At 34.6% G+C, this 27,868-nt stretch overlaps 2 protein-coding genes across 2 annotated transcripts in view; one reads left to right on the top strand and one right to left on the bottom strand.

Moving 5' to 3' along the window:
* The window catches only part of LOC111511978 (CD276 antigen homolog), a 179,731-nt gene that overhangs the window by 127,916 nt on the left and 23,947 nt on the right, over positions 1–27,868 (bottom strand). The window contains exon 3 of the mRNA XM_074180194.1: positions 5,083–5,253. Within this exon, the coding sequence (XP_074036295.1) occupies positions 5,083–5,253 (171 nt within the window). The remainder of the gene's footprint in view (positions 1–5,082; positions 5,254–27,868) is intronic.
* On the top strand, positions 853–2,389 carry LOC141484800 (uncharacterized). The gene is made up of 3 exons (XM_074180192.1): positions 853–1,390; positions 1,450–1,671; positions 1,729–2,389. Exons 1-3 carry the CDS (start codon positions 1,220–1,222, stop codon positions 1,777–1,779), a joined length of 444 nt encoding a protein of 147 aa, XP_074036293.1. The 5' UTR covers positions 853–1,219; the 3' UTR covers positions 1,780–2,389.

Here is a 27,868-nt window from a genome sequence, read left to right as displayed (position 1 = left end):
AACGCTTAATAGTAGGATTTCTAACTGGCCATTGTCAACTAAGGAAACACCTCTATAATATGAGGCTAGTAGACACAGCTCTAAGCAGAATGTGTGAACAGAAAGATGAGATTGTCAGGCATGTCCTATGCGAGTGCCCGGAGTTATCGTCAATGAGAGAGTGTGTGTTCGGCGAATCTTGGCCTACACCTGCCGATATTAATGAGATGTCTCCCAGTGACCTGTCCACAGGTCCACAGAGAAAGGATGGACGATCACTTAGAAGGACAACTCCTTGAGAAGATGTACAATGGGTCACTTGTCGCCTAAGTGCTGTGGGCTTACAATCACCTTCCCTACTCTACATATACAGATACAGTGCGGCCTCTGTATCGATATTACATTAAGAGATTCCCAGATGAAATATTTTTCTATCGTCAACTTCATTTGAGAATATTTAGAATTATACAAGCATTTCCAATGAAAACTTCCATTCTGAATATTTTCCAAACAGATAGGATTATCAACTCTTTAACTCTTTCGAAAGGCAACATACAATTCGAAAGATCTGATGAAGGATAATGTTCTTGCGAAATTCAAAATCGAGGCGAGTGGCAGAAAATCGTGCAAACACATTCTTCTTCTGATCATATGGTTCGAGAGCTAGCAACATCGGGAAAGAATTTCAAGTAGGCAAGTTTTCAGATATGTAATCTCTCTCACTCTCCCGGAATAATCAATCAATCAATCATTTATTTCCCGTAATTGACAACATACATTATATAGGGATAATCACAACTATAAAATTCACAAACTAATGAGTGTATATTACAAATAAGTAAATTACGTACACAAAAATTCGGTCACAGTATAAAAAACTTTGTTCAATAATAGTTATTTATGTATCAAGGGAATTAGGAGGGCCTTAATTACCGATGGCAAAGTTTGCGTCCCGAGGGCCTCTGGCCCGAGGGACAGCAATTGCCTGAGGTTATTAAGGCTCATTAATTCCCGTGGTACATAGATAATTTTATTTCTGACCGATTTCAATAAAATTTTGTTCATTTTTGAAACGGAAAAATGTACCAATTCATTACCTTCCCGGTATATTTGAATCAGGTACCGTTGATTATAGTAGAGTTTTCTTGTTGCTAGGTTGTTGCTATGTTACTTGTTTATAAACAGAACTTTGTTATCAAGCTGTGTTTGCGGTGAAAACGTGTTTTCTACCCCAAATATAATGGAGGATATTTTGAAAAGAGCTGAACAAGCAAGAGAATCATTAATTCCATCGAAAAGTGAAGCCGTATACCAAAAAGAATACAAGATATATCTGGACTGGCTGACACGGAAAAATGTTATGCCAAAAAATGTCACTGAAACTGTATTTCTGGCATATTTTCAAGAACTGGTAAGGACTTTTCTATGTTTTTCGGTAGATTTGGTAGTAATTGTGTTTATTCGTTTCAGTCAGAAACGTATAGTCCGAATTCTTTATGGACTAAATGGTCAATGCTAAAATCGATGGTGACTATACATGAGAAACGAGATATCACCAAGTTCAATGAACTACAGGCTTTTTTGAAACGGAAGAGTAAGAGTTATAAGCCGAAAAAGTCTGCTGTTTTATCTCCTAAAGATGTTATCAGATTCCTAAAGGACGCTCCTAATGATATTCATTTATTGCATAAGGTAATTTTTTTCTTATTTTCCTTTTTGTGTGTATTTATTTCCTTTTTTTTGTTATAGGTTGTTTTGATTATGGGTTATTTTGGAGGATGCAGAGTCAGGAACTTTTGAATATGAAGATATCGGATATAGAGGACCGGGATTCCGTTATGGTAGTGAACGTACCGGAAAGTAAAACTGGTGTATCGAAGAAATTTACAGTTGTGGATGAAAAAGAGTTCTCCGCTTTGCCTTTATTGAGACTTTATATGTCTTTGCGTCTTAAAGGTATTGAACGATTTTTTTTTGAGCTTCCGACAAAATAAATGTACATCTCAGCCAATTGGAAAAAACATGTTTGGGAAAATCCCCAGCAAAATCGCAATGTATTTAGGATTGCCAAACTCATCTTCCTATACGGGACATTGCCTTCGTCGCACTTCTGCTACCGCTCTAGCCAATGCAGGAGCAACTATGACTAACTTAAAAAGACACGGAGGTTGGAAAAGTTCCACGGTGGCGGAGGGGTATTTGGAGGATAGCATCGAATTGAGGAATAAAACGGCGCGTATGTTGTCTACTTTGTCATCAGAAGAGGCAGGTACCTCGACTGTAGTGAACAGAAGCTCCAGCCATACAAAAGAAGAAATTGTTTCCAGTGGCGGAAGTAATTTTCAGGGAACATTTCAAAATTGTACATTTATTATTTGTAATGACGTGAATAAATAAAATATGGTTCAGTTTTCATTTCTATTTATTTTTACTTGTGAAAGGTAGAGGGAATTATAAAATCTATAATGTCCCAAGGGAGTTATGACCCTCTTTATTGATAGCGTAACTATGACGATATAAGCTTATAATATCCCGGTCAGAAATAAAAATATTTTGAGTTCTTTTTCAAATTCTATTTCCCTAGTACAATTTCTTACTACTCTTCAGGAGGAAGATCAAACTTCCTCTTAAAAATGATCACTTGGTGATCGAAACACGTGTCGAAGTGTTAAAAATAACAATTTGGTGTTGGGAAAAAACTCCAGTAATATTCAGCCCGTATGACGTCCGGGAGAGTGAGAGAGGTAAAAACTGGCCTATCTGAAATTTTCTCTCGAAAACGTTAGCTCTTAGACTAATAGACAACAATATTTGTGGTACCTAATTGAAACTTCAATATCTGTTGATCTACCTGATGAATCATCAAAATGTGAAATATTTACTCCTTCCTTAGATGAAGAAACCTTTCAAATGTTCTGTAAGACGTGGTATGTTGATATTCAAATAAGTTGAGGACAAGCCGATAGATTGCAAGTGACAAAATACAGATGATATTTGGGTGTGAAAATATGTCTTTAAGAAAGCTTTCTGTTTCGATTATCTGGAATTCTTGATATTTTTATCCGTTTTAAAAATATTCAAGATGGCAAATTTCAGATGGGAAACCTTGTATAGTACTAGGCAAGACAATTTGTAACGTCTTCTCAAAATTTTGAGTAAACGGCTCAAAGCCATCAACGATGAATGATTCAATTACGCATGAGTGCAAAAACGTGTGCATAACTGTGTAATAAACCAACAGTAAAATGTTCAGAAGTAAATTTCAAAACATTCGAAAACGTTGACAGCATCCCAAATCATCCCAGAATATTCTGGAATGTGGTGGATTGTTACGGAATATTCTTCCGTATCACAGAACATTTAAAATCATTGTAGAACGATGAAGAGTGGTATTATCAATATTACCTTAACGGGCTAAAATAGTCGCTATCTAGAAATGTCTGAAACACTACATAACAACCAAGACGATTCAAGAGCATTCCACATCATTTCAGAACATCCCAAAATATTCGGGAATATTTGGATATTGATTAGATCGTTCGGAAACATCCAGAAACATCCCAGGTCATTGTGTAACGATATGGTGTGATACCTCCTCAACCAAGAAGAAGGTTTTCATTCAGCTGAAGGACGGCAGGAAGGAGGAAAAAGTTTGGCCGTCTGGAACAATGTAAAATATTCTAGAGTATTCGAGAGCATTACATAACATACTGGAACATTCTAGAATATTCGGCAAGTATGTGGAATGTTCAGCAACATGCCAGGTAATTGTGACACATCTCAGAACCATCTAGAATGCTGTGGAATGCTTTTACTACGATGTGAAAGAATCCATAGCTGAAGATGTTACTTTGTAAGAGAACCCAAAATATCCAAATTTATTGCACATGATTCCGTTTTATAAGTTATCGAACGCTTTGCTGTAGTTCAGCAAAACCAGGCAGATCAATTTACCTTCATCTGTTGCTCTGTAAATATCAACAGTAATTGCTAGGAGAGCAGTTGTGATACTGTGTTGCTGTTCAAACCCAGAATAAATAGGAGTGATTATATTTTGATTAACATAAGATATGTTCCTTCATGGATTTTTCATCAACTTTAATTGAGGTGGGCAAAATGATAAAACGTCAAAGGTCTCTTCAGTCTAATGGGAAACTACATTTGGATAGGAAAATCACTAGAGCATATTTCCATTTATATGGAAATAAACCACTTACTATCACACTATTTATTGTACGTGTGAAGCATTCCAATAAATAGACCTTCATCAAATTATATAAAGTGAGATTTGACATGAATCTATAGCACTGTTATTCATACAGAAAATATATTTCATGTGTTGCACTGGAGAAATTGAATAGTTATTATGAAAAAACATTTAAAAATATGTTTAAAATAACGTATGTTTAAAATATGTTTTTCCCGTTAACCATCTATCGCACCCTCACGAACGACAACCCTCAGAAGTCGAAACTTGTGCGAGCTAACGACTGTGATTCATAACAATAAAATAGTCACACACAGCAAATGGATATTATTGCGATCTCCATCTTTCAGAGCGTCAGGTATTCATACAAGAGATCAAGAGAGCGTAGAGCGTCTCAACTGATTTTTTTGAATGTTTTCAATGTATATGTTTCACTAATGTATGTGCCTCTCACTGATTTTTTGCTTGAAAGGTATTGAGTTTCCTTTATAGACAAAATAGCAAAAGCTTCACATCTGAAGCAGTATTGAAAAAGAATCAAAAAAAATTCCCCTTAGCATATCACGGGGTCATGCTTTCTATCATGAATACTTCATTCGTGCTCCGTATTGTGATATGCATTGAAAATAGAAATACTTACTGTAAGTGATATCCAAAGAAAAATAGACTGTCTAAAATTGTGATTCTATCCCAACACAAAACCGTAATTTTTAACACCTCGACACGTGTTTCGATCACCAAATTTAGTATTGTTTACTGCCAGTCTTCAAGCATAGCCCACTGACTAATAAGAAAGTTGAGTATTACTCTTGAAGATGATCACTTGGTGATCGCAACTCGTGTCGAAGTGTTAAAACAACGGTTTGGTGTCTGAAATTGTAAAATAATCAGCTTACCTAACACTAACATCCTTTTGGTTTTCGTGTCTTCTCCACTGAATGTGGAAACGTTACAGGTATAGTTTCCTGATAAGTCGGGTCCTGTTTCCATGATATGTAATGCTCTATGGACGCTATTTGTATCTGAACTTGCTGAATAATCAAGATTCAGCCTGCCTTTCATGATACCTGAAAGTTATAGAAAAAAGGGAATTATATATCTGAAGTGATTCCTTATTATTTAAAAAAATATCATGAATGACCGGATTATAGGGATTATAGCGAACATCAACACTAAGAATATAATTTTAGATATTATCTCTATAGCAAAGGCGTGTTTTGACTGCTGTTATTTTTGTATGAAATTTTAAACAATTGAATGAAAAAAACTATGTGGAGATTGGACACTTCCATATTAATGGTGGAAATAAATTCTTTATTGATTTAAATGACGACAGTGACAGTGAAACAGATAATATGGAAGAGAAATTATCAGAAGCTTTCGAAGAAAGTTAGTGAAGTGTTTTTGAAGCGTTCCACGATGATGCATCTGCTCACTCGTCATTGCATGTTCGTAATTTTTCGTCGAAAACAACACCGTAATCCCGCCTCAGCCACCGTATTCACCAGATTAGGCCCCTGATACGTTTTTCTGTTCTCAAGATAGAAGAGACCTATGAAAGGACGGGTTTTGGTGTGATGAGAACCGAAAAACAGAGAGCTCAGGGACATACCAAAAAGTGAATATCAGAACTGCTTCGAGGATTCTAAAAAAAGCTGGTACGAGTGAATTATATTTGTGGAGGACTACTTTGGAGGGCACTAAATGGAAATTGATGTATAAATAAATATTTTTTTATGAAAATTCTAAATCACCTTATTGTTGGAAATTATTATTATCACTTCCAAAGTTATTTTTGAAGTTATTGTTAACTGATGATGTATTGATTATATCACCTAATAGTCCGGTCATTATACAATATTGAATTAACGAAAATTGCCACAGAGCTAAATTTTGGTGGAGACCTTCATTTTATCTTAAAAAATAAGAACTTGAAAGTCCCAATCTGTCCCATGAGCGCTTCAAAAGTTATTGGGAGTCAAATGTCAAAATTTCAGGTTTTTTGAGTTTTTCTCGAAAACTGTAAGTTTTATCAAAAAAATATTTCAAACCAAAATTATACACCTTAAAATTCTCTACAAAAATTTTTTTCATGATTTTTTCTGTAAGTATCACCGTTCCTGAGATATCGCAATTGGAAAAGTCACGTTCAATGTAATATGCACACATTAGCCACGTATAGAAACATTCAGGTACTTAAGCAAGTAAAAATGCCTGTTTGTGTCTCTTTCATGTATATATTATATATTTTACATTCAAAGGACCGTCAGTCCCTTCGATATTCTATTGTCCATATGGCGTCGCTCATGTGCCTGCTTCTTTTAATGTTAAATGTTCTGTTCGAATGAATATACGTATTTATCACAAGCGTCTACTATAAGAGTTTTAAGTGAATAATATTTGAAAAAAAAAATGTCGCAATATTGCTTTATTTGCTCCAAGCTTCTGACTGAAGGTGAACCTGTTGTGGTTAATCTTGGAATGCAAACTTTAATCGATGCAAGTGATGCGAGAAGTGATGAGTTTACTGAATATTCAAGAGGCCTAAAGTCCATTATAATCCACGTGGATTGCCGAAAATCATACACCCGGAAAACTTCAATTGCTGCAGCCAAAAGACAACGTGAAAATGACAAATGCGGCTGTAGAAAAGTAAGGTTACAGTGTTCACCTGCGTGTACCGATTGCCGAGGTCACTTGTTCAAATGTTGAGTTGAGTACAACAGAGGATGATTCATGTGATGCTGATGAAAAGACAACTGATACATCATTATTTGAACAATTTATGAACATCCGGCAAGAAGAGGAAGGAGACGAAGAAGACATCGCAGAAGACATGATTGTTGAAGTTAACTATGACGAGTATGAATCACATTAAAGTATCAAAAGAAATCAAACTTACAATCACACTCCATAAACATTATCAACCCGAATAATCTTCATGCAGTCAAATAAGTATTGTGACTGAAAATTACGTAATAACGATTCGTGGAATAAGCCTACTGGGGAAACCATGTTAAAATAAACGTGCCGAGTACACTACCTCACAGGTGGTGTGGAAATATGTGTATATTACATAGAACGTGACTTTTGCAATCGCGATATCTCAGGAACGGTGATACTTACAGAAATTTTGACCTTTAACCCCGAATAACTTTTGAAGCGCTCATGGGACAGATTGGGACTTTCAAATTTTTATTTTTTATGATAAAATAAAGGTCTTCACCAAAATTTACCTCTGTCGCAATTTTAATTATTTCATTACTGTTTTCAGGTCTAAATTGACCGGACTGCTAAGAAGAAACCCTTTTTTTCAGTTTCGTTATTCACGCCGGTCCCTATCAGACATCGAGTTTATAGATTTTGTCCATCAGGCTTTTACTGTTATCAGATGCTTTTATGTTATGAGTTGAAATATAACCTGATACTGATATGTGTCACGGAATTTTCATCTACGCGACATTGCAACAAGTATGATTATTCATCAAATGAGGGGATTTTTATTTTTAGATACCAGATAGATTGTTATATTGTTCAAGTATGCAAATCGCAATGAGTTGAGGTGATTTTGTAGATATTTATTGTTATAGGTTTGATTGAACAATACAAGGTGATGGCGTAATCGGGAACTGCGACAATCTCTGTTTCTCCGTACTGGTAAGTCCTAGGAAGCTGAAATTGGTGCTTCTCAGGTCTTAGATGTGCATTTAAAAAGGATTTTCAAATATTTCAACTGGAGCCCCCCCCATGGGGCTAAAAGGGGAGCGTTTACATATGAAAGTTACATATTTTCATCACTGCAGAAATTTTGCTTGCAGATTCGTTTTATGTTGTAGATGTGCAATAGAAAAGGATTTTTGAATATTCCAACTGGGGTGCCAACCGCGGAAGAAAAAGGAACGTCCATAAAATGAAATAACCTTTTCATCACTGTTTCTTCGGAGGCTGAAATTTTGTATGTAAGTTCGTTTTATATTGTAGATGTGCAATAAGAAAGGATTTTTGAATATTCCAACTGAAGCGCCCCCTGGGGGTAAAAGAGGTGCTTTCGCATATGAAAATTACACATTTATTACTGGTTCTCCGTACCGCTATATTTTCGGAAGCTGAAATTATGTGGGTGTGTTCGTTTTGTATTGAAGATGTGCAATATGAAATGATTTTCGAATAATCCAACTGGGGCACCAGCCGTGTGGGCAAATAAGGCCCGTTCATGAAATAAAGTTACCTCTTCATCATTGTTTCTCCGTATCGCTATATTTGCGGAGGCTTAAATTCTGTATGTAGGTTAGTTTTATGTTGTAGATGTGCAACAAGAAAGGTTTTCGAATATTCCAATGGGGGCGCCAGCCGCAGGGGCAAAGGCCCGTATTTCTCACTTTTCATGACTTCCTACCACGTAGTAACGCCTACTTCCAATTTATTGATCTTTTTCAATAATTTATGTCACCAGTGACCTACCATTTTCATAAGAATGTGTAACCGGCTATTTATACAGTTGAAGAGATATTGAATACGAATATCTCCTAAGAGATGTCTCAAAAGAGATAGGAATCGTCATCATTAGAAAAATCATTTGAGTTAACCGAAAAAATTAATGATTCCTAATGCTGTTTGATTATCATTTATAAAGATTCATAAGTTTATATTGATATTTATAGGTTTTCACTTCTCTGTTTTACAAGAAATTTTATTGTTTTTGAATTTAAGTTCTGATTAGATTCATCCAACTTCTTATGAATCTTGCCTGAATACTTCAAGAAAAAAAAATACATATAAATTTCAATGGCACATATGCTTTCACTAGATGCCGTTTCGAACTCAACTCTGTTTTTTTAATCATTCTAGAAAAAATTCAAAAATAGTTCGAATGTTTCACAAACGTATTACGTTGGATTTAGATAATTTTACCTGGTATGAAATATTCCTAGTTCCGCCTCCTTTCATGTTAGATCTACATCGATTGAGCATGATGGCATGTTCTTATTTCTATTCAGACTAAAATAAGCTGTTTCTTTCAGTTTTTTTAACGTTTCGTTAGGCTATATCATTAACATTTGGGCGTTGTTCCAATTCATTATTCGTCACAACACCTCTCATTAAAATACGAGTATGCTCTGATATTTTTTCTGATTGACTTGGCCGTTACTCGAAGATCCAAAGTGATTTCACAAACTACACAGGAAACGATTTGAAGAGATTGCATTTATCTTTTCACAAATATTTTCTTATTAGTCAGTGGGCTATGCTTGAAGACAGGCAGTAAACAAATCTAAAGAAATGAACTTCAACTGTTTAAGCCCGTCTCGGATATACCTACACAGTGGGTTGAATGGACTGACGCCTATCATAAAACAACTATTCCGCTGGCTAATACCACGAACGGCTTCGGATCATATTCGACAGGCGTCAGTGCAGGAATATTCACAGAAAATTTCCTGCATATGCAATTGGTAATACAACTGAAAGAGTCGACCTTCAATTTTAGGAACGGGTACACTTGCAGACCGGTTTCGGGCTCCTTAGCCACTCGTCAGTACAAGATAGTGGCCATCATTGACCTAAAGTCAATGATACTCCATAATTGATAATGGAAATTCTTTCAGACTATTTCTCTCTCTAGTGGAGTATTATTGACTTTAAGTCGATGATGGCCACTATCTTGCACTGACGAGTGGCTAAGGAGCCCAAAACCGGTCTGTACTGCCCGTTCCAAAATTTAAAGTCGACTCTTTCAGTTGTATTGCCAATTTCATATGCAGGAATTTTTTTGTGAAGATTCCTGCACTGACGTCTGTCGGATATAATCCAACACCCTTCGTGGTATTAGCCAAGTGGAGTAGTTGTTTTCTGATAGGCGTCAGTCCATTCAACCTACTGTATAGGCATATCCGAGACGGGCTTGAACGTTCAAAGTTCATTTCTTTAGATTTTTTCATAAAGACTTAAGAAATGAAACAATTGACTAGTTATTATATATGTCTTTGTTATTTTTGTAGTTGTTGGTGTTGTGGTTTCATTTGAAACTTAGGAATTAGATATTTTATTCACAAAATATTTGGGATAATCATCATTACCTAGATTTTTTCTAATGAGGGCAATTTTGTTATAAAAATTTTGTGTTGGTAAAGTAGAAAATTTATAAGCGATACCTCTGTCTAATTCATCTTCTGAAGACGCCAGATGGATGGATGAAAGGGCGTCGAGAAGAGTGTTGCAGTTCTGGTGTTTGGGAACTTCACTTGTTTTCGACTTATTTGATGATTTAAATGTGAAAATGAGTATCTATTAGTATGTGATTTTTTTCATGAACACTTGTTTCGAAATGATCTGTGAATATTATCGTGTGTACTCTGTTAGTGATAAAATTATTATACAGTACGATGCAAATGTATGGAATAAATTCGATATTTACAAAATGAGCGTCTTTCGGAAGAAATCCAAAAACAGGTCATCTTTAATTTTTGACGGCCCATCTCATGATATTCATATGAAAGACGTTTCGTCACCTGTGTTGGCGTGATGACGTAATCGACAATTTTTTTAAATGCAAACAGGGGTCATGAGGCACCTCAGTCAAAAGGTCTACTAATCATCTATTCAACGGTATAACCATGCCAATATTCATTTATACAAGATGAACCAAAACATGTTATTTATTGAAGTACAATAAAATTATAATAAATGTTCAAATTGATGACTTTCAGCTATGATGCAATGTGAAAGCCGGGCACTGAATTCATTTCTAACGTTTCCGAGAACTTCGGGGGTTATTTGTGCAATCTCCGCTCTGATGCGTTCCTTCAACTCTTCTAAATCATTTGGTCAATTTTGGTAAACTTTACTCTTCAAGTATCCCCATAAAAAAAGTCTAACGGGGTCAAATCCGGAGACCTTGGTGGCCATTCGATCGGCCCTCTTCTTCCTATCCACTTTCCTCGGAAAACAGTATCCAGGTAGATTCGTACATCAACGGCGTAGTGTGGGGGCGCCCCATCCTGCTGGAACCACAAATCATTTCTATTTGAAAATAGCTTATTCAGTTGTGGCATCAGATAATCTTGAAGAAAGTGTAGATACCGAGCACCAGTTATGCTTTCCTCAAAAAAGTATGGTCCTATTATCTGGTTGTTCAAAATTCCGGCCCAAACATTCACTTTTTGTGGATATTGTGTGCTATGCTCCTCCATCCAATGTGGATTTTCTCTTGCCCAGTATCGATAAGTCTGACGGTTTACGTGACCGTTGAGCATAAAAGTAGCTTCATCTGAAAATATTATATTTTGTATGAAACTCCGATCTCTGTGCGAGCGCTCCATCGCAAAATTCGACACTTCTGTCAAAGTCATCTTCTAACAGTTCTTGGACCAGCTGAACTTTATACGAATGCCACTTTTCTTTTTTCAACACTCTAACAACAGTCGATTGGTGTAAATTATTATCCAGTGCGACTTGCCTCGTGCTGGTATGGGGTTTTTCTTGGAACGCAAGTACCACATCAAGTTTTTGGACTTCTGAAATTGATTTTCTACCACTTTTAGGGAGATCTTTAACATGGCCCGTTTCTCGAAACTTTTTCTCAATCGTTTAGAATTTAAAAGGGTGTAATTCCAGTAATGTTCCCCAACAACATGTAGTAGGTAGTTAATAAATAAATCATTACAGATAAGTAAGCATCTGAAATACTAAGAGTTAAAATACATTATTGTAATATTCCTTTAAGTCATGGTAGGCTTTTTGGGAAAGTATTGCTTTAACTAATTTTCTGAATTTTTTAAAATTTGTTGTTGCACATTGGAAGGTGGTTGTATATTTCCTTTCTCTGATATATCGAAGAAAATTTTTCAATTGCTGATTTTGGGATTGGCAAGGGTGAATTCCGACTTCCTCTCGTGTGGTAACGTCTTTCCTCATTTGCTACTGAGTTATAGTTTTTTGTGAATTACGCATACGGTTTCTAGAAGAAACAAACAAGGTACAGTATAAATTTGTTATACACTCAACAAATTTTGATTTATCATCTATAAATACACCTAAAAAATTTGTGGTACGTTTGTTAACTACAGCGTGATTTTCTATGAGTCAGTCGTCAAAATTGAGCTTAAAGCAAACTACGTTTGTTTTTTCTGTGTTGAAACATGAGGAGTTTGAATCGCAACACTGTTCAATCTCATAGAAATTCAGAGTTATGATGTTTCTGAGATTATCTTCATTTCTGATATAGGAGGTATTGGATAAACTAACAATAGAATTATGCCAAAATGTGCCATTATTTCCATTGGAAGAAACATAGTAAAAAACCTTACACTTGCCAATTTTCAGGATATTAATACTATTAGGAATCACACGTTAAAAGGTAAGACCTCGTTAGTCCTTAGCTCGCACAAGTTTCTCAACTTCTGAGAGTTATCGTTCGCATGGGGGCGACAGCTGATTAACGGAAAAACAGATTTCAAAACAGATTACTTTCCAAAATACGGCTAAACGACAGTCGTTGCTCTCAACCCTGTATACTTTTGTTATTTGACACTGCAAATATGAAAAATTTGGCAATGATTCAAGCACGCAAAACGGATGTCGATATGAACGAAATACTACGTGAATATGATGACAATAAACGAGAAAATGAAAAGAAGCTCAGAGAAATTCATTTGAAAGGAATAATCATGAAAAAGCGATTGTGTGAGTAGCTTCATTGAAAATAACCGAAAATTGAAAACAAAAATCAACATACGGATGAGTCACATTTTGCATTATATGTATAATAATGTGAGCGGAACGTTTACAATAAAGTAGTTTCCAATATGTATCAACAATATCATCTGGAGGATATTCATGATATTTTATATTGCAAATGAATTGTTTTTATTATTTATCTGGAAGACGATTGCGTTGTCATGTCGATAAATATTTTTTGTCGTATTATCTATTCCGCAATACACAAAGGGTCATGAACTTGTTTTCTCTGAGGCAATTGTATGTTAGCCAACAAAAACATTTTTTTTTATTTATCTAAATACATTAAATAACATTGTTTACGGAATTTTACGTTTCCATTATATTATTATTGAAAAATAAGAAAATATAATAAAATCCGTATATCATGTGAAATGTGTTGATAAGAAGAATCCTATTATCAAACTGAAAGGAATTGATTGAAAAACGGGTTTTTTGTCCAGAAGAAAATGGGAACACGGAATGTGTTATTGGAAGTGAGACAATATATAGAATGAAAGTCGGAAAAAATGATAATACAACTGTGGAAAATGAAGGTACATAATAATAATACTATAGTAGAATACATGATATAAAACATAATAGGGCCATCATTAGGAATCGCGTCAACAGTTTGGAGAAATGTAAGAACACGACCAACTTAGGCTTCACGGAGATAGTATATATTTTGACTCCGTAACTTTCACGCAAGCCAAAGGTATAAATCACGACAGAATATTTTAATGGTAGAAGAGGTGGTTGAATATGGTGAATATCGAATATAGCATTATTGCATCTAGTGAAACATCTAGTTATTAGGCTCAGTTTTGTTAGATATGCCCGAACTGTTTCTTGAATTTTGTTTGTTTTTACGTTTTTTAACAAGCTGTAGAAAATACTGCTTATTTTTCTTTTCACTATGAATTGGAAATATACGAAGAACTTTTCCATACTCACACTCATACTCTACATTTTAACGGTCAAACTCCGCAGAGCTTTATCAGAGCTTATATTTTTTAATTCTTGCATTTTATTACAGCGTTAAATATTGTTACAATCGAATTCCACAATCGTCGAATGAGAATGTGACCCATTTGAAAGTGGGACACCTCCCTAAAACTTGCATCTTTTCTACGAATTCGAAGAACTTTATTTTGAATTGTAGAGTTCGAAAACCTGTACTTTGAGATGAAATATCATTTCATTTCTACAGAAACCACGGCCTGCTGCGAATATTTTCATAGGTTGAAATACAAGAAATCGTATTAGCGTTTTTAGCGTTTTTTTTTTTTTTTTTAGAAAAATTTAAAATCACCATTGGACTGGGCATCCTCTCAAATATTGGTACAAAAAATTTCATCAAAAAATATTCAGTATTTATAATCCTGTGGTCGAATCAAAGAAATTTTTATCATGAATCAATTTCAGTATTTGATGGACTGAAAAGTTAAATAACCATAGAGTAATCGTTGATGACTATGTGGCAAATCGAATAAACGGATGAACATATTCATTGGACAAATTCAACAATTGTAAAATAATATTCAACAAATAACTATAGACTGAAAGAGAAATGAACGTTTATCAAAGTATTGATGTTTCAACCAATCCGCCATTTATTGCAAGGCACTTGTCATGCCATCTTTTAAAACTCAATATAACTTTTCTCAGTTGTTGTGTTGTAATGTCTGTACAAGCTGCAGATATTCTGATACATAGTTCTCCTACTGACTGCGGTCTGAACTTGTTTTTTGCTTCACAGAACCCAGAAAAAAAATATAGTGGTGTCAGAACCGGTGATATTGGCGGACACCACTCAATGTAAGCACTATTTTGACCCATCCATCGATTTCCATATCATTCAGCCATTCTCTTGCAATAATTGCATTATGTACAGAAGATCCAGCTAACTGAATCTTCAAATTCAGGCTATCCTGTACTGGTAAATTATTTATTTCGTCCCAAAGCACATTTATCAAATAGTCCAAAAATATAATTAAATTCAGGTTGGTTTCGAAGAAAAACGGAATAACAATCTCATCATGGCATATTCCACCCACATATTTATTTTATGGGAGCATTGCCTTTTTGCGTTTATAACTCAATTACACTATCTGCAGACCAGTATCTTGAATTTCGAGACAAGACTACTTCATTTATAGTGAAAGTAACTTCATCACTGGACAAAACTGTTTTGAAGAAGTTTATACAATCATTCAAATATACATTCTTACCTTTTTTCATCATCTCCTGGCTTAAAAGGTTCAATTTTATTTTTCACAAGGTATCTCCTGATATTTTTTCAAGGGATATTCAAGTTCAAACTAGCCGTTTGCAAGCTTGAATGAGGATTATTTCGAAAATATTGCAATATTCGCACACCATTTATATTCTTAGAAACTGCCAACCGACTACCATCGTTCCAAGCACTTCAATAACTTTTTCACCAGTAGAACCTTCACCAATTGTCGACTTCATTGAACCCCTAGCACACAACTCTTATGCTGACGGAATTATTTAAGTTGTATTACGTTGTTGTGTTACGTAAGTTTATTTCGATTGAATTGAATGAGTATTCAGTTTAAAGTAGACTCATAAAAATAGACGAAACTTTTAAAACAACCTTTATGAGGGAGAGCTTAGAGCTGCAAGCAGATTGGACTAGTTCCGCGAAACCTTACGAAGCAAGGAAAAGCGACAAGTAAATGTTAAAGAAATCGAAATGATTAATAAAACCGTGAAGTATAATCGAAGTAAAATATTCACTTTGAATTATGAAATGTATTGTATTTCAGATCTTTTAGAACGTTTACATGAAGACCTCAACGGAATTACTAAGAAACCTGAACCAATCATAACGGATTTTGACGAAAAATTGAGCGACAGCAGAAAATCCCAATAGTCCTGGCTGAGATATTTGAATTCGAATAACTCTATGTAGACTATTTCGTTTCACTATGAAGTGCATACACTGTGAACACTCATCAGTAACCTTCGATCCTTTCTGGGATTTGTCTCTTCCCATACCACAAAGAACTGGCCAATTGAGTTTGTCACATTGCTTGGATTCCTTCACAAGAGACGAAACTCTGGATGGAGATGAAAAACCAATGTGTTCGAGGTGCAAGCAAAGAAGAAAATGAACAAAGTCCTTATCAATCTATAAGTTTCCCCGTAATTTAGTAATTCATTTGAAAAGAGTCTCTTCAATGGAAAGATTCAGAGGAAAATTGAATGTTTCCATTGATTTTTCTTCAGATGAATAACATATGAGCAATTATGCAGCAGACTATGTGGCTCCTTGTCGTTATAATCTATATGCCCTTACAAATCACAGTGAGACTACTTACAACGGGCATTACAAAGCATATTGCAGACACCCATATTGTGGCACGTGGTTTGAATACAACGATCCACACGTGTTCCCAATTTCGCCAAAATCACTCGTGAGCGATGAGGCATATGTCCTCTTTTATTAACAGAAGGGAACGAAGCAGCACATTTGAGGTGATTTTTGTTTCTTCTTTCCGTTTTGTTTATAATCTTAGTTCTCTGAATTGGTTTATATTTCGTGATTTTTCCAAATTCCATTGAAAAATAATGTGAAATAATGTATTCTGAATGATGAACCACAAGTTTTTTATATAGTTTTCAATAGTTATTAAATGTCTTATATATATGGTTATCTCTTGGTAATGGCAATCTGTCTTTCGAAGATGATCACTGGGTCATTGAAACTCGTGTCGAGGTGTTAAAAATAACGATTTTGTGTTGGAAAAAACCTTCAGTAATATTTATTACTACACCAAAGGTTTGAAACCGTGCATCACAAATGACCCCAATGACTACACAGGGTGTATCATGAGTATTTTAAAATATTCAAGTGACGTATTCCTGAGACAATTTTAAGACAAAAGTCTTGTCTAAATCTTGATTGTTTCGATATCTAACGATTAAAGCTACTCAAAAATAAGTTATTTGCACAAAATTTGGTACTCGGAATTGTTTTAACGTGTTAGAAATCACACATTGAAAAGGTAAGACGTCGTTAATCCTTGGCTGGCACAAGTTTCGACTTCTGAGGGTTGTCGTTCATAGGAATGCGACAGCTAGTTAACGGAAGAACAGATTTCAAACAGATTTTTTTTAAATTGCAATAAACTTTTTTGATAGTAAACTTTTGGTACTTTTCATGAAGAAACCCAAGTTCCCCACCTTCTCCAAGTGAAAACAGGTACATTTCCTCAACTACGCCGAAGGTGATCGTTTTCGGGATATTTACAATTTTCTATATCGATACTTAGCTCCTATGGCGCTAAGGGAAGTTTTTGAGAACATTACAAAAACTAAGTATGTGGTAGATCTCGTCAAAATAAACAACCTTTTCCTATAAAATGTTTATCGAAAAATCATTCGTTTTTGAGATACAAATTGTTGAAATATTCCAAAACATGGTTGATTTTTGTGATTAGTTATTTGCAAATTCAGTTATTTGTAACTAGAAAACGAATTATTTTTCGAGAAAAACTTTTAAGGATAACGTTGTTTATTTTGACGAGATTCCACCACATATTTGGTTTTTGTAATGTTCTCAGCAACGTCCTTGGAGCTAAGTAAAATGCATCGATATAAAAAGTTGTAAATATCTAGAAATCGATTACCTCTAGCGTTGTTGAGTAAGTGTACCTTTTTTACTTGGAAAGGTGTGGAATTCAAGTTTTTTCATGAAAAGTAGATACCAAAAGTTTACTGTCAAAAAAGTTGGAGCAATTTAAAATGAATAATAACAGCGCCCGTTAGATGTCCATAAAATATTCTAAATTTAAATTTTTCAAAGTGGATCTCTCCGATAAGAATATAACTTTTGTATGAAAATATTAGAAATGTCTAAGCTCAGTATGTGATTACATATTCGGAAAACAAGTTTTATAAGCACAAAGTCGTAATCTGAATATAAAAATGAAAAGTCACTTGGTATCTAAAAGAAAAAGAAACTTATCGAATATATTTACTGGTATGCGAATTCAGAGCTAAGAGGAAATTCGAATAAAACGACTGAAATATCAAATCATTTTCAGCAGAAATAATAGAAGAATTCACAATAACAGTATACTTACTGTATTTTCTCATACTTTCGAACTTCAATTTCTTTGGTAAAGGAACCGAATGCGCACCAAAGCAGGAGGCCGTAAATGACTACGTTTCTAAACTTTACAACCTCATTTTCAGAATCTCTTTTCCGCGTGAACAGAAAACTGGAGTGAAACCCGTGTACTTTTTAGATTTCAGTTTGCAGTAGCACTGCCATAAACTCTGACTTTCAAATTGAGTTGTAACACTTCTTTGGAACAGGTGCGGGCAGAATGAGAATAAGAGATACATTTGTGGGATTTATATAGGAATTATTTCAATTAAGTTTTTCATCTACAAAAAGCGATACAAATTTTCAAAAACGTTCTGCTGTGCTAATGAAAACGTTAATTTTCCCTACATATATTCCATTCAGGAGAAAGAACTGCAAGTGAATTGATTCATGTCCTGCTAGTTTGCAACAAAAATTTTGAAAATGAATTTTTCTGGGCTTTCTCTCACTTTTTGATCTTCCCTCGTATGAAGTAAAATTCTGAGTGAAAGTGGTCAATATTGAGATCTTCTGTTTTATACGATTTAGTCGATTTCTGGGATTTATACAGAGGGCAAGATATGTAACACCAACATTTGTCATTCTTGAATATTAACTGAGACAGCTGAGTTATTCAATTTGTTTACAAGTGACATTGAAAGCATACAACTTTTGAATTGTTACAAAAATGAATGGGCTTCAGGGTCGTTTGAACTGGTTGCTTGAACTGGTAGAGTTTGTTGATTTTTTTACCGTATGACTCATACAGACGCAGATTACGAATTTACGCTTCAACAATCCTCTATTAGGCATTTTACAAACTTCCCATTTGATTTGTAGTAGAGTTCGGTTCAAGATCAACAGTCGCACTTCTATGCGGGATGAAGTTATAGTACAGTCAAATTGAATTTTCGATTTAAGTAAACTTATTTGACTTCATCAATAAAAAGATGTGTACTCCATTCAAGTTAGTTTAATCCAGTTTTTCCGTTGAAAAGTCTTCAATGAATCTTTCGGTGAAATAGTCAGTTGGACTCATTTTCTGTCTACAAGACAATACTTGATTTGAATGATTATTTTTAATATTATCAGTGATTGCAAAAAATTGGTTGCATGAAAATTGTTTCTAATCGCCTATAATCTTCTCATCAACAATAAAATACATGCATTTTTTCAATCGAATATTTTGTTTTTTGTAGCTCAACTATTTTGATTCATGATGAATACTACTCATGAAATAAAAGAGGTATTTTCTGAAAAGTCTATACTTATTTGTTAAATTTGAAAACAAAAAAACACTAGCAATTGAAGTTTGAGTAGATTACAACAAGTTCAATGAAAATATTATTTAATAAAGGCTTAAAATCAATTTAATAAATTACCTCAAGACATAAGAAGCAGCAAAAGTTTGCATATGTTTTAGGACATATTAAATAATATATATATATATATATATATATATATATATATATATATATATATATATATATATATATATATATATATATATATATATATATATATATATATAGAAGGAAAGGTTAGCTCGACTGGCTAAGTTAAGGAATAACGAAGGGAATGAATCGGGTATAGCAGTCAGAGGCAGAAAGATTGTAAAACTCTTTTTTCTGTTCAAGCTTTCGAGGCGTTTATTGTCTCTTCATCGGGAACTCTACAATAATTATTGAATAAACAAACGGTTATGGACAACGTGTTCATACTTACGAAAGTGAGGTTAAAATGAAGTTAACACATAAGTAACAAAGAGGATCCTCATATATGTATGTCAAGATTAAAATTGGTTAAAAACATGTGATATTCATTCAGAATTTTGCAATAATGTGAGATGATTACACGAATAATATGAAATAATGAATTTGAAAATTGAACTCAACAGGTAGTCAGACATGATTGACACGAAACATTAAGTTTGGCAGAATTTCTTGTTCTGACCAATGCATTGCTGCCAATGAGATTTCACAGAACTGTAAAATGATAAATCACAGAGAGTGAAGGTACGGGGTTTCTGTTCTGAAATTATTAAGTATTATCAAATTTGTTTTCTTTGTTTAAACAAAGGAGATAGGTGTAAATAATATATATATATATATATATATATATATATATATATATATATATATATATATATATATATATATATGTATATGTTCCTTAAACACATGCTAATATTTAAAGAGGTAATCATTTTAAGTAAAAACCGTCTTATGGACGTATGTCCTAAACGCCTTAACTTTTGAGATACAGGGTGGCAAAGTTTTCAAAAATGATCAGTTTTTTAATAATAACTGAGATAATTTTGTAAACATCTTTGGTATATTTGGTACAAATGTTCCATGCCTCAAGGCGCATTTTCTAATGTACAATTTTCTTAATTTTCTCTGCCAGTGGCGTACGTACGAGTTTTGAAATGTATATTTTTGGCGAAAAAAATACTACGCCACTGCTTTATCTTGAATTAAAAATTATTTTTAAAATCTCCATACATTTTTGAGCACATTTGATTTGCTGGATTTTCTTTGTCCGACGCATGGTTTTCGCTCAAAAAATTAAAAATCGCTTTACTTAAGGATAAATTCCTTAAAAATCTGATGCGGTATCGTGCATCGACTGAAAGCAAACTAAGAGATCAGATTTGTTGCAAAATAATTGAGGATCTAAAAGGTATTTGTTTGTTGTCAGATGCACTGTTCTCAATTAAAATTACGTCATAACGCAGCACCGCTTAATGATTTTTGAAAACATAAATTTAGTTATCCTGGAATAAATGACGTGTAGCAGAATTTATTTACTGCACCTCTTGGAAATATGGAGTTTGTCGATATGTGATTTATTTTGAAGATTGAAAGCAGAGAAAACAGCGTACCCACCATAGCAATAAAAAACGAATTATCTGTATATACAAACGTCAGTAGCTAATATTAATGTTTTATGGGGTCACCTTAAAACTCTTGTGTATAAAACTCCCGGTAATACTTTAGAAGATTTAAGAGAGCGAATAGTTGCCTGGTGTGAAACTATACGAAATACGCCGGGAATATTTGAACGAGTGCGTAATTCCATGCGTAGAAGGGCGGAAGCATGCATACTAAGTGCAGGTGGCCACTTCCAACAATTTTTATTATCAGTTTTGGTATTATTACTCATTAACAAATTTGTGCTATTCGTTTAGACTTACTGTCACAAAATAAAATAAAACTCGTTTTTGTGAAAAATTTATTTTTTTGCAGATTATGTTTTCAAATATTATCAAGGAATTGGTAATGCGTTATGAAGCAATTTTCAGATTCTCATTCATTTTAGAATTGATCTAATTTCTTAATTTGCTTTCTGTCGATTTTTATTTTTTTGAGTGAAAATCATGCGTCGGACAAAGAAATACCAGGAGATCAAATTTTCTCAAAAATGAATGAGGATTTTAAAAATGATTTTATTTTGAAAGAAAGCATTGGCGTAGTACTTTTTCCCCAAAAATATTCAATGCGAAACCCGTAGGGATGCCACTGTTTGAAAAAATACAAATTTGTGTACATCAGAAAATGCACCAATGCACCTTGAGGCATGAAACATATGTACCAAATATGCCAAAGATGTCTACAAAATTATCTCAGTTATTATTAAAAAATTGATTATTTTTGAAAACTTTGCCACCCTGTATCTCAAAAGTTAAGGCGTTTAGGACATACGTCTATAGGACGTTTTTTCCTTAAAATGGGTCTAAGAATTACCTCCTCAAATATTAGCAGGTGTTTAAGGAACACCCTGTATATATATATATATATATATATATATATATATATTTGTTAGTATATAGGACTGACTTAGAGTTAGATTTAAGTTGTCCCTGTAAATGTATTATTAAACCAATGTATTGATGTAATGTTAATGTAATGTTTGGATATAGTAGGATTTTCTTCCTATTCAAATAAATTCATTCACATTATTGAAAGCCATCATTTAGTAATTGTGAGGTTCTGAACTTTGCAATTTTATTATTACCCGTGTCAAAACTTCAGTGATTTCTGATTCGATTATTTTTTTAATTTCTATTATTTTTTGGTATAATCTGGGTTTGTTCTGATTATATCGACATTCTTATCGTAAAACCTTCTTACGAGTAAGTCAACACAACACAAAATAAATTTAACGATTATACTAAAGCTCTAGTTAGTTAACATTTGATATTGAATATTAAAATCTGTTATCTAGGTACTTATATAATAATAATTTCGACTATCTCAATCTTCAACTCGAACAGTGTAAACTTCGTCTGGACTATGGCAGTTCTATCAAATGCATATTTGAGTGAAGGTTTTCGGTTCACACTAGGATACTTTTGTGCGTTTTACCGTAGAAGCGACGCGCAGATGTTTTCAAGATCATGGACGTTAAGAAAATTAAATAATTTCATATCATCGGTTAAAGCCAGAACCACCGATAAAACAAATGTTTTCATAATGATGAGCATAATCAGTTACTTTTTGTTGATGTGTTGTCCTTCAATACGTTGGCTGTGATAAAAAAATAATTTAATTTTGGTACCAAACTTTCAATAACGCAATCCAACATAAATCATGTATCTGGAATATATCTTCAGAGTAGTGCGTTAGGTTAGGTTAGGTCAAAAGTAAATGGATCTATTCGACCATCCACCGCAACACCCAAGGGTTTATTGTGCCTCACACCGATTCACATTCCACCATATAAACACAGCTTCTCAACGAAGCCGATTAGTTGATATGGTGAGTGATCTTGCAGGTCAGATGGTAAGACTGCCCCTCTGCCAAACTCTGAAAACCTGAATCGGCAAGACACTGCCGGAAGACAGTGTGTTGCATATAATCATTCAGACGACAGTGATTTGTGGGAAGGTCTGTTAAACATCGTAGTCCATCCGTACTGTAATTCCAATAACTATTTGGTTTCAAGCTTCGGAGGTGAATGAACGCCTTGGCGTGAGCCGATCCAGGAAGATGTTGCCCGAAGTCCATGAATCTTTCTGCCATCTAGGCATTCAATGTTTGTTTGGCAAAGCCTAAAGCGATGCCAGTGACAGGTTGTGGTCAGATAAAGCTGCTTGCAGCACGTTCCTTTGCAAGGAAGTCAGCATATTCATTGCGTTCCAGGCCATTGTGGCCAGGAATCTACACCAGAGAAAATTTGTTGAGTCTTCCTATTGAGGAGAGAAGTTTTTGGCAATCTGCTACCAATTTAGACGTTTTCCGGTAGAAGCCAAGAGATTCCAACGCCGCTTGACTGTCCGAGAATATTTTAATTTTTTTTATAGCAATCCAAGTGGCAATTTTAGGGCAAGTCAGCTTAGAGGCTCAACAACCCCAATCGTTGTCAACAATAAGTAGAGCGATCGGTGTTTCATCTTCTACAGTTTTTCGAGTTCTACATAAATTCAAGTACCACCCATACAAAGTTACCACGAGTTGAATGAAGATGATTTTGATCGTCGTCTAGAGTTTTGCGAATCAATGACGCAATTTATCAATAACAATCCACAATTGTTAAACAATATTTGCTTTTCTGATGAATGCTCATTTTCATTAAATGGCTTAGTAAATAGGCATAATTGTAGATATTGGGCTGAAAGTGATCCACATATTTTGCGTGAATCCCATACACAACATCCCCAGAAGTTAAACGTTTGGTGTGGTATCCTAGGTGACCACATTGTCGGATCTTTCTTCATCAACGGAAATTTAAATGGTGAATCATATCTTGAGTTACTCAGGGAAGGGGTTGACCCACGTATTACAACAATAATAGAAAATGATGATGACCTTTCCGAAGACTTACTGGTATTTCAACAAGACGGAGCTCCCCCACACTATGCTATGCCTGTCCGACAATTTTTAAACGAAACATTCCCCGCTCGTTGGATAGATAGAAGAGGGCAGATGATGGAGTGGCCACCTAGGTCACCGGATTTAACACCCCTAGACTTCTTTTTCTGGGGGTATTTTAAAACAAAAGTTCATGCTACCCAACCAGAATCTCTGGATGATTTACGAGAGAGGATAGAAAATGAATGTCGACAATTAAATCCAGCCGTATTAAGCAATGTCAGAGAGGCATTTCAAAATAGATTATACCATTGTATGGAAGTGAATGGTACTCATTTTGAACACTTATTGTAACTTCATAATAAATAGCACAGTTAAAAAGATTACAGAGTTTGAACTGTTGTACAACCCATTTTATTACAGGCAAATAAGGTGAAAGTAAAAAATAAGTTTATCTTATAAACTAACCACTTTAACCTACAAGTATTATACATTTTTGAAATCAGCTCAAAGAGGAGTATCCAAATTTTACATAAAAAATATGAGAAGTAATTTAAAAAAAAGGGATGATGCTAGGGGTGAGGGGGTGGCTTTTTCAGTAAGTTTAAATAAGCCATAATGCTTGCCCCTTCCAACATAAATTGAGGTGTTTTTGGATTTTTCCTAAATACCAGTATTACAAAAGTTATTAAAGGTGGATACTTTTATCTAAAAAGCACTGTATAAGAGAGCCTGTGAGGGATAAAGGATAAGATTAGTGAAAAAATTGATCATTAGAAATTCTTGAGTGCATCAGAATAAGGTAGGGTGAGTTAATTACCTGCTAAAAAGTGTATATTTCAGTAATCTGACAATTTGAGAGTGACGTAAAAGAAGGGGAGGGCAGCAAAGTTATAAAAAAATAATGTCATTTCGACATTCTAAAGCGGAAAAATTTTTTTTTCATTATGAAGGAAATAAATAATTCAAGGATAACGAAAAATATATAATCTGACGATTTCCGCAAGCCGAAATAACAAAAATTCGTCGATAAAGTTTAATGCGTGCAGCTGTGTGATACCTATATTTCCCTCTCCGAGTTTTTATTCCTCTATTCTCTGTTTACTCCATTTACTCTATTCACTTTTTATGTATCTATTAGTCTCTCACTTCGTCCCCACTCTGAATTCTGTTGCCATGACCTAATATGTCTCAATGACGCTCGAGTAAATCCCCATTTTGCATCGTGGGCTCTCCTGCTATTATGTGTATCCGCACACAATTTAACAGCATAGATTTCCGCTTGAAATACAGTCGCATAGGTCCCTGGGCAGGTAAGTATAACAGAATAGTAAGTACAACAATCAAATAACGTGATATGAAGAAATCTTGGAAAGAAGTAGATGATATATCACTGTAGTATTACATGAATATTGATGACATAAAAAGAAAAAAAACTGGGGATATCCAGTCATTTGAAAAAAAAAACCGAACGATTTCATCAACGCCGAATTGACGGATATTCTTGAGGACTGTGCTCTTTTAATATCGGTAATGAAATACTGGATAGCTGAATTCAAACACTGTTCAACCATGAAACCAACATTTTATGCGATGAGCGTCCATCCCGTATACCACACCGATAAAATTCATGGCATAATATCAGACGATCGATGGATGACTAAATGTGAGCTAGCTGGAGCATAGGCATTTCAACCGAATGGGTACTTAACAATGTGCAATAATATTTTGGAATGTGGAAATTCTCTCCCAGGTGGATTGGTATCTGTCGACAAGAAACATAATCGTCAGACCGTTGCAGGGAACTTATTTGACATCAATTAGAAGGGTATTATGTCGTTTTGTAACCCTGAATTCATTTTACTAAGAGTAAAAACTAACGAGTTATCGAAACCGTGGACAACTCCTGGAGAATCAAAGCCGGAGAAAGCCAATCTAAAGATAAAGCAACCACATTTGTTTGATAAGAAAGTACTTTCTAACCACCGCACCACACCGCAATAACCAAACCCAATGAACTGCGTTCTCAATTCCCCTTCCACTGTATTCTCCTCATTGAGCCTAATTAGACTATAATTTTTTCTCAAAATTAGATAAATGCCTCTGTAGAACATGATTTGATACAGTGAAAGAGATCTTCCTGAAAATTGAGAATAATTTTAAGGACTTTCAGACGTCATTTCATTCGGAGAGAAATGAAACTAGTGTAACAAGCCTCGATCCTAATGAAAAAGGTGTTATTCCTGAAGCTGGGATTTGAATACCGGAGGTCACTGGAGAGGGATGCTTTGTAAAAGAATGTTCAACTGAGAATTGTATAATATATTTCCTTCGATAATGTAGACGGATGTGAAAATGATCACTACAAGCTTGTGGCCCGGCATAATACTTTTGGTTTACAGTGATGAGGTAGGTAACTTAGTTGGTTGCAAAATCATGAATTATTCACGGTTTACCATTCAGCATCCGAGTTGTACCTTTCATCGACTCTCACAGACTTAGTTTGGTTTCTGGGATCAATGTCTGGTACGAGTATATGAGAAAAGATCTTACTTGTCATGGAGTGTACGGAAATCGGAGTCGAGCTACCAGCAATACGATATAGCTTCTTCGTTAACGGTTCAGCCAAACAGTAGCACTGTTTCCCAAAGATAGCCTACTCCTGGAGTGGTATAAATGTAATCTTTTCAACAATGATGACATGTCAGGATGATTTCCGTTTTAGGTTGCCGGAGGCAGAATAAGAAAGAAAAAACGTGATTATTTTTAACCTTCCCGAAAACGGAAATAACAGAGAAGATAAATTAGCCTGCACCGAAATCATTAAATGTATAAATCCTAACATTGGCCAAGATGATGTGAACATGTGTCGAATTGGGAGAATAAATGAAAACTACACTAAACCTAGGTCTGTAAAAATCGCTTTTTCTTTGGCTAAGAAGGCGAATTATATAATATATAATAACAAAATTATAAAATCCAAAAACAAATGACTTTCTCAAATCTATCTCTGGAGCTGATTTACATATCATTGCCATCTCAGAATCCTAAGATAGCAATCCTGAGGTCACAAGTCGTTCCAATTTATTGCTAACAGTGGTGCCCCTCAAGGAAGCAATTTAGCACCTCTTTTATTCTCACTCTTCATTAACGACATAGGAAATAATCTATCTAGTAATTTCTTATTAATTTGCAGATGTATTGAAAATCTTCCGGCCCATTATATCAGAGGAGGACTGCTTAATCTTACAAAAAGACTTTGACTTTTTGTACCTTTGGAGTACCGAAAATAATCTTCCCCTCAACACAAACAAATGTAAATACTCAAAATACACCCTTAAACATAATGTTATTTTCCATGAATACTGCATAAATAACACACCTCTTCAAATAAGCACTAATCAAAAGGATCTTGGTGTCACTTCCGACCCTAAACTGAATTTCTCCATACACTATGTCACAATAACATGCTCAGCCAAACGGATGCTAGGACTCATCTATCGTAATTGTAAGAACTTTCGTAGTAGATACAGTTTTTAACTCTTTTTAATGCATACGTCACATCTCGGCTGGAATATGCCTCCCTTGTATGGTCACCCATATGCAATGTCCACATAAACAAAATCGAGTCCATACAAAGAGGCTTCATGAAATATATTACTTACAAGCTAGAAAAAACTTACCCTGAATAAGGCATCGACAACCATATACTACTAAATAAATTCAGTCTATTATCCCTTCAGAACCGAAGAACCTACTACTATATAATTTTCATTTATAAACTAGTGAATAATCTGATTGACTGTCCCGAACTACTCTTCCACTTTAACTTTCATATTACACGAATTGATTCTAGAAATGAACTGACTTTTTACCTACCAAGTTCTAGAACAAACATATTACTCAAGTCACCAGTTGTTGCAATGATCAAACTCTACAATCAACTCTGTGGAAATTTCGACATCTATTATGAACCTATTGGTCAAGCTAAGAACCATGTTAAGAAACTTTTACACTCTAGTCAAAATATAT

Source organism: Leptinotarsa decemlineata, unplaced genomic scaffold (assembly GCF_025532065.1).
Source record: "Leptinotarsa decemlineata unplaced genomic scaffold, Ldec_3_MD MMD2_tig00026294_RagTag_RagTag, whole genome shotgun sequence".
NCBI lineage: Eukaryota > Metazoa > Arthropoda > Insecta > Coleoptera > Chrysomelidae > Leptinotarsa > Leptinotarsa decemlineata.
Note: the sequence above shows the minus strand (reverse complement) of the source record. Positions and strands in the feature narration are given on the sequence as shown.

Excerpts from the sequence above, each read along its gene's own strand:
- LOC141484800 (XM_074180192.1), top strand. The coding sequence starts at position 1,220 with ATGGAGGATATTTTGAAAAGAGCTGAACAAGCAAGAGAATCATTAATT. Across the intron at positions 1,391-1,449 it reads TGGCATATTTTCAAGAACTG|TCAGAAACGTATAGTCCGAA; the intron begins GTAAGGACTTTT and ends TATTCGTTTCAG. Across the intron at positions 1,672-1,728 it reads ATATTCATTTATTGCATAAG|GTTGTTTTGATTATGGGTTA; the intron begins GTAATTTTTTTC and ends TTTTTGTTATAG.